Source organism: Pteronotus mesoamericanus, unplaced genomic scaffold, assembly GCF_021234165.1.
Source record: "Pteronotus mesoamericanus isolate MK-2021 breed Mesoamerican mustached bat unplaced genomic scaffold, CSHL_Meso_final contig_311, whole genome shotgun sequence".
NCBI classification, from domain to species: Eukaryota; Metazoa; Chordata; class Mammalia; order Chiroptera; family Mormoopidae; genus Pteronotus; species Pteronotus mesoamericanus.
In genome coordinates this window covers 1,354,120-1,366,432 of record NW_026555132.1, presented here as the reverse complement: position 1 = coordinate 1,366,432, position 12,313 = coordinate 1,354,120, and the positions used below count along the sequence as shown (strand labels likewise).

The following is a 12,313-nucleotide window of genomic DNA, read 5'->3' as shown; positions in this document are numbered from 1 at the left end:
AGCCATTTCATACCCAAGACCCTACCTGCTTGCCAAGGGGTAGATGCGACAATGTGTGTCACCCCACAACAACTCACCCCGTCACCACGCTGGAACTCGGTAGGCCTGACCCCTCCCACCCCATCCAGGCCTCCTGGGCTTTGGGGCTCAATTTATAAATAAGTTTAAGACACAGAAAGGGTCTGCTCTCAAGGCACCGAAGGGAGTGGGTAAAGCTCCAGGGATGTGCGGGTTGCATGGGTGGGCGTTCCTGAGGCTTTTGTTCTCACGTGACCTGGCTCTACGGTCTCCTCACAGTGTCTTGGAACAGTGACTCTTTCCAAGAACCACCCTGGTAACAGTAGAGTTCCATGACCCCTGAAGTGGCCACAGGCAACCCCTCAGACCTCAAGGGGCCATCTCCCAGGCTGGTTTCCTGAGCCACAGCTATGCGTCATGTCAGCATTTCGCTAACGGGAACACAGATGTTTTGCTACCATGGGGTCTGTGAGAGGACCAAGCGCACTTGCCAAGTGTGTGCCTGCAAGCCAAGGCTCGCGGCCCCGGCGTCTGAGTCATGTCGAATCTGCGCGTGGTTTCCTCCAGAAGTTATTTTCATTTTAGACCGAGTCGGAGGTGGGTTACAACTCCCTCAACTTCTCCCATCCCAGTGACCTCTACCCAGCACTCACATGAAGAAGGAGAGAAAGTGGGTGCTCCTGAGGGAAGGCCCTGTGGTAGTCAGGGTTCTCTGGAGAAAAAGAACCAACAGGATGTATGTAGCACACGCTTACATCTGAGAGAGAGACAGAATGAGAAGCAGAGAGATTTGTTTTGAGGAACTGGCATGCACGACTGTGGGGGCTGCAAGTCCCAATCTGCAGGGCAGGCGGCAGGCTGGAGACCTGGGAAGAGTGGAGGCTGAAGCTTGAGTCCAAGGCACGTGGAAGAGAGTTCCTGCCTTCTCGGGATGTTGGTCTTTTGGACCCAGTCACATTATGGAGGGTCACCTGCTTTATGATTTAATGCTAATCACATCTAAAAAATACCTTCACAGCAACTCCTAGGCTGGTGTTTGACCAATTGTCTGGGTGCATGGACCAGCCAAGTGGGCAGGTAAAATTAACCGTCTCCTTCTGCCAGAGCCTCCCTCTAGGGTCTGGGCCCGGGGTGCTCAGGCATTTTGGTTTTTTACCATCCTGGATGCTCAAAATTGTATATTTACGCCCTGAGCTCCATCCTTGTCTATTTTTTAAAAAAGCCGTGGGAGTTGTGACAGAAGTGGGTGCCAAGAGTTGACAGAGTTGACACTGCCACCACTCCTCACACTAGTCGCTCATGAGATGCTCACACGAACTGCGGGATATGGCACCATTATTGTGCCCACTTCACAGACAAGGAAGTCAAGTAGTCATGGTGACACAGCAAAGGTTTAAACCCAGTGCACCTCCTCCAGACCCCGACGTGACAGGACGGCAGGGCCCACTTCAGAGGTGTGCTCAGGGGACCCCATGAGCCCACCTCTGCCACCCTCCTGACTCTCTCATTTCATAGCACCCCTTGCTGCTCTTGATGCCCACCTCTGGTGGCCTCTCCCCTGGCCCCTTGGCATCCATGAGGGCAGAAAACAAGCTACTGACAACTTTGAACCCTCATCCCCCTGTACATGGACAGGCTCCATGTACATATTAGAAGCCCAGGCAAATGGACCGACAAACAGACCGTGGCTGGGGAGTGCAGGGATGAAGCAGTGCGAGCCCAGGACAATCTCATTTGCCCGGTACCCAGACCCACCCGATTCTTTCACCTGCTTGCCTCTCAGGAAAGTTCTGTCCAGTTGCCACATTCATCGCAGACCTGTGCCTTTAATAACATCATTATCTGCAGTCAATGTCTCCCCCAATGCCCATCCACTCAGAGAGCATGTTCGCCTGTGGGAACCAGGACGAGGGGCTCAGAGAAAGCCCCCAGTTTGTTCACGGCCCTCCGAGCCCCACACTGCTCCCCCACCCCCATACACACAGACCCTCCCGGGAATGTTCGCACTGGTGCTGGTTGTTTTAGGATGTGGCACATGTGTGTCTATGTCCACATATGATCCAAGACTTATGTGTCCACTGAAAACTGACATCTGGATTTTGCTGGAAGGCCGGATCTCCTGCGGTCAGCTCTGGGGAGTGGGGGCGGAGGCGGGCAGGGGGAGGGCCTGGTCCTGGCAGGAAGTATGGGCAAACCCACAGGAGGGACAGTGCGTGCTGTGCGCTTGGCCGTGGCCTGTGTCCCGGGCCTGGTTTCCTTATTCTTAGATGAACTCACTTGGAGCTGTGAAGGCTAACTAAAATACGTGGTACTTTCAGATTGTCCTACATACTCTAGAAAAAAATCCCCAGTGCTTCCGGGTGTAGCTGAAACTGTCCTGTCCTGGACCACGGCATTTGTGTCCCACCTGCTCCCCATGTCCTCACTTTTCCTCCTATAACCTATGAGTTCAGAGGCCAGGCAGCATCCGTTCCATGTTAAAAGCCTGCTAATGGCCCCCCACCCAGGAAAATGTAAGCATGCTCCTCACCATGGAGCTGACCGTGTACTCACTGCTGCTACAAAGCAGCATGAATTTGGCAGCTTACAACAACTCAAAATTATTACCTCGCAGCTCTGTAGGTCAGAAGTCTGACACGGGTCTCACTGCTAAAATCAGATTCCCAAGTTTCATGGCCTGAGAACACAGGTACCTTTGCCGGGGACATTATTCTGCCTGCAGAGCCATATGTGGTTGAGCCCTGCCGCCCGCACCCGTGCCCGGGTCCAGCGTCTTGCTCTGTGCTCTGAGCTTGGTATTTGGACCCCCTCTGTTTTTCCACGCACTTCAGCAAGCTCATTTCCACTGCCCAGAAAATCTGGCTATTTCCTCTGCCCAGAAAATCTGTGCCTGGCCCTTGAAAGTTGGGCTCCCATCAATCCACTTCCACTGGAAGTCCTGTGCTCAGACAGTCCGGACCTGCCTGTTGAGTACTCAGTAACCTCCCAGCCTCCCTTCAACACAGCACTCCATTGCAGTTGTCTGCTTTTGATACTTCTCCGGTTTATGCCTTTCTCTCTCTGCTTGGCAGTTATGTGACAGCAGGACCTGAGTCTGCCTCATCCTCTCTCCCCTGACCTGCACCGCCGCTCACTGTAGAGTCGGTTCCCTGAATGACATCCATTTCCTCCTTCGTAGGACCCCATGAGAAGGGAATGTCTATTATCTCTACTGGTCAGAGCAGGAGACTGTGTCACAAGAGACAGGAACTTGCCCCAGGTCATTCCGCCAGGGAGAGAGGAACCAGGACAGGGCCAGGTACTGGGCACCTCCACTTGCTGCACTGCCTCCCAGGCCCAGAACAGCATCTGGCCAGCAGCGGGACAGTTTCAGGACACAGGTGTTGAATGTTCACATCATCTTACTAGCTGACTCCTTCTGGGAGGGTAAAATCTCTAATTATGCAATCACAGACAAGGCCGAAATCGCAGGTGTTCAGGTGATACTAGCATGTTAACATGTATTCTTACCACAGTAAAAATAACTACCGGGTGTCTGGTGCTTCTCTGCAAGCAGTTGTTCTTTTCTGCCTCTGATACTACAGACACTCTGCCTTGGAGCCCTGGGGCTCCTTCCTTCTCTTCCTATCAGCCAGGAACCATCTGATTCTCTCAGCTCCCTGGGCAGTGCTCCCGGGTAGTGTCATGCTCTCGGACCCCAGCCCCTCCGGCAGAGATGGCTGAGCAGACGGGAGGGGTCCTCCTGGGCTGCTGTGCACCCTCCCCTTCGGTGAGAACCCAGAGGTAACGTCATCTCCAGTGAAAAGGGAAACACCAGGGTCAGTGGCCAACCAGACGGCCATGGGGGACCAACAGGCAGCTTGGGGATTTCAGAGTCCCTGGAGTTCCACCGACCTCCGCCCACCCCTCCAGTCCTCGATGTGAACAACTGTGTCCTCTTAGTCTTACTGGGACACCCAGGCCCAGGACACGTTCCTCGGGCCTTGTTTCCTCTGGAAGGATTCAGGCGACCAGATGTTCCTACATAGAGTAGGTATAAATCATCACTTCCTGGAGGTGCACATTTTACTTACTGAAATGGGGAGGTTTAGGCAGTGTCAAATTATAGGTGCTTATTTTTCTTTCATGAAAATATGTGTAATAGCCTCTGCAGCAGGACTCGAATCCTCTTCCTAAAGGTGCCAGGGGAAGGCGGAGACGGCTGGAGAAGGCCCACCACACCAGCCAGGCCTCCCTTGGCCAGTCCTCATCCGTGACTGCGGCCTTTCGCCCAAACACAGGGACCTGTGGGGAGTGAACCTCTGGGTCCCTGCGATGGAAGCTTTGCAGAAATAGCCACAGGTCTCCCGCCCCACACCCACACTACTTGCAAAGAAACCGTCGCTTTTCCTGTAGAGAGGGAAATCTGTTTTCCCACCTCTTGGAGCTGGGTTGGCCTTGTGACCTGCTTTGGCCAACAGGATGCAGTGGAAGTGATGTACCAGTCCCAGGCCTGGGTCTGTATTAACCACATTGTCTGGTTTCTGTGTCTGATGTTTTGGTATCTGGGGCCTTGTTGTCTCACACCAGCCAACTGCTAGAGCCATTGGACAACTGAACACCCTCCCTGCCCACCAGTTCACCTTTATATGCAGAGCAGCTCATCCAGAGCCCATTCTCACTGCCTTTTCTGCTCTTACACTTGTGAGACACCAACACCCCGTGCCCACCCACCACAGTCCATTTAGTCCAACAGCTCCAGGTCAGGAACCAGAAAACTAGGGTAGCCCCACACTGTGATCCTGCTAAAATTACTCAGACTAGCCAATCATAACCTCATTAGCTCCCTTACCCTTCTCACCCATTCCTGCCCTCAAAACCCAGTAAAAATTTTTTCAAGTTTCCTCCCTCTCTCTGCCTGCTGTTGGAGCCTGTGGCCCCACGGCAGCCTGGAGCGCCCCCTCCTCCTAGGAACTGTGAGCAACATTTTCAACAGCAGGCTTCTCCTGACCTGCTGGCCTCCCCTCACCTGGATACAACTTAAATCCCAGGTCCGTTTCAGGACAGAGTCTCAGGAGGTCTTCTGCATCCTGCTCAGTCTTGGCCCCTGCACCATTTTCCCGTGAAAGCCTGGGCTGCCCTGCCACCGGGCAAGAGGTCGGTTAGGGAAGAGCCCGCGTGAGCCACCCTCAACCCACCAACCCCAGCCAACCTGGTGGCTGTGCACAGACCATGAGGGGCCCAGTCCAGACCAGCGGAGTCTAGAGCAGATCGGCAGAACTGCCTGCCTGAGCCCAGCTCAAACTAGCCCAGTATGCCAACTCCAGACCCAGAGCAGCAATTTCAAAACCAAAGACAGGCTCCTTGTCTGTTTTGTTTCTAGCACCTGGGCCATTGCAGGCACCAAACACTGTATTTGTTCTATGAATTATTTCCATTTTTGATCTGGAGGGTCCACATGCCCTGGTTGCTTCAGCTCACTGCCGCGAGTGCCCACTGCAGAGGTTGACACATCCTCCCGGTGTTGTGCCCAAGGCAGGCACCCCTACTCATTCCTGGGGGCCTCTCTCTGAGCCCTAAAGTCAACACCCACTTCCATGTAGTCGCCAGGCTGTCCACCCAAATCAGCAGCTAAACCGACCTAGTAAACTGACCACACCTTGACCGGAAGGGACACGCTCAGGTTTTCATTTGTCCAGCTTTCCTGAGCTGGAGTCTGTGTTTTCTAGACCACATGCCTTCCTCCTTCTTGGCTTATATTCTTGTAGTTCTGAACATATTCTCAGGAAAATGATGTTTTAATTTGCTCTCCATTAGGCCTTCCCAAATCACTTTCCTGCTGTAAATATTACACTTTTCCAACCCTAAACCTTTAAAGCGGTCTGCAGAGGCACCATTATCCCCACACTGGAGATGGGGAGACAGATGTTCCCAAGAAAGTGGCAGCTGAAACCCCATTTTGGGAGCCAGGCAGAGGAAGGAGGTAGAGGAGGAAAGCTGCTCCGCCCATTTCCCCTCCTGACTGGGGGTGGGGTGCTGCGGGGCGATTGATACCCATTCCTTAAACTGAGAACAAATGAGATGAAGAAAACCCCATTAGAGTTTCATGTACTACAAATATACCAGTGGAAATATTAAATAAAATACCACTTTTTAAAGATCCAAAAATAAATTACTTTGGTATAACTCTAACAGAGCATGTTTATGTTGAAACTAAAAAATGCTAATGAAAGAAATCAAAGTTCTAAATAAATGGAAAGACATATTGTGTTCACAGATTGAAAGACTCAATATTGTTTGGATGTCAATTTGCCCCTAATTGTTTGAGAAATTTAATGCGATCCCAATTAAAATTCAGTAAGACTTTTTTTTGTAGATATAGACAAGCTGATTCTAAAATTTTAATGGAAAGACAAAGAAACTAGAAGAGCCAAAACAATTTTGAAAAAGAATAAAGTCTACCCAATTTTAAGTCTTCCTATAGAGTTACAATAATCAAGGTAGAATGTTATTGGCAGAAATAGATCCATACATGTATGAGTTAATTTTTGACAAGTTGCTGAGACAATTCAATGGCAATTCAGCAATCTTTTTAAAACATAGTTTTGGGACAATTGGAAATTTATACACAAAGATTGATCCTCATTATACACCTCATACTTTACACAAAAATTAACTCAAAATAGATCATAGATATAAGTGTAAAAATGCAAAACTATAACAAATTTAGAGAAAAATTTTCATGACCTATGGTTAGGTAAAGACTTGCCATCAAAAGCACAATCCATAAAAATAAAAAAATGGATCAACTGGACTTTACCAAAACATAAAAGCTTTGTTCTGGGAAAGAAACTTAGACAAACTACCAAATGAGAGAAAATACTTACAATTCGCATATCTGAAAAAAGGACTTGCATTTAGAATATACAAAGAACACTCAAAACTTGATAAGAAAACATTCCATTCTTAAACTTGGCAGAAGGCGTGAGAAGACACTTCACCCAACAGACTACTCATGTGATAAGCACAAGAAAAGTTTCCCAAAGTAATTAGTCCTTATAGAAATGGAAATCAAAGCCACAATGAGATCCCCCTACACACCTATTCGAGTGACCTGGGAACAAACAAACCAGACAGTGGTTAGTGCTGGTGAAGATGCAGAGTAACCCAGTCTTTACACACAGCTGGTGCGAACATAAAATGATACAACTAATAGGAAAGACAGTTTGAGAGTTTCTTCCAAATTTAAACATACATTTACCACATGACTCAACAACCCCACTCCTAGATGTTTACTCAAGAGAAATGAATATTTACATTCACATAAAGAGCTGCATGGAAATGTTCATAGCAGCTGGATTCATAATCACTCAAAACTGGAACTGACACCATAGGTGTCATTGAATTCAGTGGGTCATCGATCAACAAACTGCGGTGCATCCCCACAGCGGAACACTATTCGGCAATAGTAAAAGAAGGACATGGAGATGGAGAAGGAAGAGGAGGAGGAGGAGGAGAGGAAGAGGGAGAAGAAGAGGAAGAAGAAGAAAAACACGTGTACTTGGAACAACATGGAAGAATTTTACATGCATTGGGCTAAATTTGAAAAGCCAGACCAAAAGCTGTGCACTCTTTGATTCAATTCATATGACACTGTGAAGAAGACAAACTGAACATATGAAAAACAGACTGCTTTGGGATTGGTGGAACTGTCCTGTAGCATGACGGTGGTGGTGGTTAACACATGAAGTTCTGTGGTTAAAATCATGGGAATATACACTGCACACCAAAAACATTTTCCCCCATTAAACTATAACAGGCAACATTTCAAGTGGGAGGAGCAACCAGAAGAATGAATCTTTGTCTAATGGTGGAGTTTGGAGCCCTGTGACATCTAATCACAAAGAGAGGTTTTGGGGAGAGGGAAGCCTTCCGAAACACCACAGACACGACCCCCGCCCCAACCCAGGCAAGGAGCATGCTGAGACCCTGAGCGCCCTGCTCACCCAGGGCAGGGGGTTGTTAAATGTTTTCTTCTTCAGAGTGGGCAGCAGTTTTAAGAAAGGGCCCCCACTCAAGGGATCCCCACACCAGTCGACCTCCCCTCCTCCTCCGCGACTACATGCTCTCCATCAGCAGGTCACCTGCAAAGCGACTCAGGACAGATGTACTAATAAGAGGGACACAAGTGGGAAGCCATGGAGGACCGCAGGGGAGCAAATGAGACGGCCCATCCCCACGAGACCACTGCTGCAGACCCTTGCAGAAGCAACCTCCCCTGCCCCGCCGTAGCACGCATGTGTGCACACACACAAAGACATAACACAGATGTGTATACACACAGCCAGGCAGTCACACAGACACAAAGACATGTGCACACAGTCACAGACACCTAGAGACACATATACACACCATGTCTCCCTTGCGCTGTCACCTAATATAATAAAGTGAGCACACACTTGGAAACAGAGGCACCTCAGACAGGGCTGGGGGCTGCAGACAGGAGCTCTGATGCCTGTCCCTAGGGGCCCTTGTGTTGTGTGTGCCCCGCCAATTTCCTCTGTGGCACAAGACGGTCCTATGGGTACAAGTCATTCTCCAAACACTTGCTGAGTCCCCATCAGTCAAAAGCTCTGGCCCATGGCTCATCCTGTGTTTGGGTCACGAACTACAGGTACACAAGTCACCTCAGGTTCTCATGAATCAATCTTTTATCCACTCAAATTCTTCTGCATTTGGCCCCTTCCTAGGTCCACAGCTTTTAACTCTGACAGATGGAGTTCCCTTGAGTTTCAGGCACCTGCTTGATTAAAGTCACTAGGGACAATTTTTTAAAATACTGATGCCTAAGCCCCAGCCCAGACCAAATGAGTCAGAATCTCTGGGTGAGGCAGGTATCCGGATTTCTAGAAGATCCCAGGCAACTTGATATGCAGCCAAGATCTGCCCAGAGGCTACCCAGCCTGGTCCTGCTCAGACCAGCACCAGCATGACCAAGCTCCATTCATTCCACTGGGCTCCTAATGGGTGCTGGTCCCCGCCCCTAGAGTGGGGAAGACAGACAGTAACTTGAAACCTATCACCATGAATCATTATAAAAATCACCAGTCATGCGCTGGAGCCCTGCAGAGGCCGATAAGGAAAACACAGGGTAGGGCGAGGCCTGTCTAGAGTGGGCTTGGGGAAGCCTCTGTGAAGAAGCACTGATTCTAACAGAGACCCTGAAGATGAGAAGGAGCCAGGCGGAGTGTTCCTGAGGCCTTTGTGGTTTACCCTCAGGCTTCCCCAGATGGTGGCTGGGAGAGACCTCCGACCACTAGGACTTTGGGTGAAGGACAGTCTCATTAGAATTTTTAAATCAACTTCCGTGGACAATCTCTTTGCCCTCTTTCCTCCTCACAAAGCCCAGTGAGTGGGACAGAAGTTCTTGTAGGTAAAGAAACAAAGATTTAGAGGATAAGGACTTTGAGAAAGCCTGGAAGGGGCTCACTGGGGATCAGGCTAGATCTCCCAGGGACAGTCCCTACTTTCTGAGAACTGCTAAGGTCTCACCTGTTTTCCAGGAAACCTGGAGAGATAGTGACATCCCCATAAAATCAGATGATGGCAGAGAGGACTCCTGCATCTCCTTGAACATCCTGTCCGCCTACCCCTCCACTGACCTGGAGATACACCTCCCTGTGTCTCTGGCCTTGGGCTCAAGTCTTGATGTTGTGCTTTGTTTTGCAATCTGCAGAGTGGGTGAGGGGCCCCTGGGCAGATCCACTATGGCCCCACGCTAGGCCCCTGCTACCTGGTGGCTGATAGCTTCCTGCGTTTCTGCTCACGGCTTCTGCAGTCACACCACCCAGGACTGGTCTGAATTGAATTCTCCCTCTGGCCCCTGCACCCCTGGGGCTTCTGGGTAGCCATGTGAGTGCCCACCCAGCTCAGAAATTAAGTGCAGGCAAGAGTGTCTGTGAGGAAGGGGAAAGGCCCACGGAGCCCAAGGAGAGAGACTACATTTACTCTACTCCTTCTGACTGTGTGACCTTAAGTAAGTCACAATCTCCGTGGGCCTCAGCTCCTTCATCTGCAAAATGCGGTGACAGTAGTCACCTGACCTCACAGGGCTGCTCTGGTAGGTGTTTCGCAGAGACTCCTCAGTCGGAGGGGTGCCGTGGGTGCCTCGGTTAGCGGCACTGTTGGGGCGGTATTTTCCCCCCGCTGGTTGCACACCCGCAGCACACGGAGCAGCGGGAGGGGCTCTGGCCACCAGAGCTCACCTGGCGGTGCTGGCTCTGCATTCTGTACTTCTAGTTCCACCTTCGGAAGACGCACTTTTATCTGCATCCTTTTTTAAAAATTAAATGTATTGAGGTGACATTGGTTAATAACATTATATAAGTTTCTGGTGTACAATTCTACAATATATCTTCTGTATGTTGCATCGTGTGCCTTCTTAATTTTAATCACTGGTTCTCACTGGTTAATATATAAGTGAATCTGGTCAAACAAATAAACCCTGTGAGACTCCAACGCATTCAAACGCCAAGTAGGGAAAGTGAAGAGCGAGCCTGCGCTGGTGGGAAAAGACGCGGCCCGAATTCAGCCCACGAGGGGAAGTACAGAGAAGGGCGGCAGTGGGATAGATGGAGTTAAAACTGGAGATGGGAAGTGGAAGGGCGGGGACACTCTGACCCAGCTGGTAACCAACACCTCTCCTGGGGACTCAGGAGAGACCACCGTCTCAACATCCCGGGAGACCTTCCCCCAACTCCCGACCCCCGCAGAACTCCCGCCGGCCGGGGCGCACGGGCTGCGCGGTGACTAGGGGCCCCAGGGCCGCCCGCGGTGTGTCTGAGGGACGGGTGGGGTCTGGCCCCTCTCTTCAAAAACCGGACCCAGCGCCAGATCGCTCCAAGCCCCCAGTCCGCGCTTCCAATGGAGCATGGCCCAGGTCTTGCGCGCCGGCCAGAAGGCGGCGGTGACTGAGCTGGGCACTGACCTGGGCACTGACCTGGGCACTGAGCTGTGCCGGGCCGGCGACGAGCAGCAGCAGCAACAGAAGGAGCGCGCGGGGACCGAGGGGCCGCATCTCGCCGGTCCGGACCTCTCTGCTTGGGAGGGAACAACGCTGTCCGACTGATGCCGAACGTGTCCAGCCGATGCCGAGTGTGTCCAGCCGATGCTGAGTGGGTCCAGCCCACAGGGTCAGGGAGGTGGAAGCGCAACTGGCTGTACGGGAGGGGAGGGGAGGGGAGCGCAGTCCGGCCGGTGCGCGTGGCCTGGGGCGCCTGCGGCCACCAGCGTCCATGGTCCAGCAGTGAGGGGTGAGGAGGGGAGGGAGGCGCCGGCCCCCAGGCCGGGAAGGAGGAGGGGCCACCCGGCCAGGAATGCGCCTGGAGCGCGCCCAGCCCTGGCCCCGGAGGCGGCGCGACGCCAGGACGTGCACGGCGGGCGTCCCCATGGTCCCCCGGGGAAGGCGGCAGGGTCCGCACACCAGCACTAGGCCCGGACGCTCACCCACACAAATCCTGACAGGCCCCTTTTCAGCCGGAGAAACTGAAGCCAACACCCCCCAGAAGCATGTGGCAGAGTGCGACTCCCACCCCGGTCTGTCCTCTCCGCAGCCACGCTCGGACACTGTCCCCCACCGTAGTGTGACTAGGAGATGGGTTTCAGAACCTCTACGGGAAGCCGACCAAGTTCTCCATCCGAGTGTCCTAAATAATACTGTTGGGGTCTAGGAACTCCATGCAGGGGGACTAGGAATCTACAGCCTCCCGCCCTCTAGAAGGGGAAAGAGTTGAAAATGGAGGCGAGTTCTGGGGACGCTGGACACTTCGCTGCAGCCTGAGGGAAATAGGGCTGGGCAGGGCAGACAGGAGCAGTCTGAAGTCCCCGGTACCCAGGGGCTGTGGGAGGAACCAGATGGTCTCCTCGAGCTCCTGGAAAACATTATCTAAGTTCTTACTGGAAAATGTTTTCAGAGGCAACGCTGCAGACGGCATGGTGCACACCATGTGTGCCAAGCCTCAAATCTAGTCCTTTTCCGCATGTCACTTAGCAGAGCCCACTTGGAGCTGAGCAGGCTGCAGCCTCAGAGCAGGAGCTGTTTTTCTTGGAAGGCAGAAGGGGTTTTTGGAATCCCCTGGGAAGCATGGGGCAGTGTGCAGGTGGCCACCTGAGCTTTCACTACCCAGAAAACCCGGTGGTGCCTCTCTGGCCACCTTCCTGTCTGAGGAAGTGGAGGGGCCCATGTAAGTGCACTTTGCATTCCTGGTGCAACATCCTGAAGAGGGTCCTGATCAGACATCCCTGCTCCCTTGTCCAG

The 12,313-nt window shown here is 51.9% G+C and overlaps 1 protein-coding gene across 2 annotated transcripts in view; it reads right to left on the bottom strand.

Moving 5' to 3' along the window:
- FBLN7 (fibulin 7) overlaps window positions 1-11,293 on the bottom strand; it is a 31,253-nt gene extending 19,960 nt beyond the window's left edge. Inside the window, exon 1 of one of the 2 annotated variants that reach the window (XM_054575528.1) lies at window positions 10,997-11,293. In XM_054575528.1, coding sequence (XP_054431503.1) covers window positions 10,997-11,293 — 297 coding nt within the window. Of the gene's footprint in view, window positions 1-10,984 lie in introns of both variants that reach the window. The other variant, XM_054575529.1, reaches the window with a different exon arrangement.
- Between the last annotated feature and the right edge of the window lie 1,020 nt (window positions 11,294-12,313).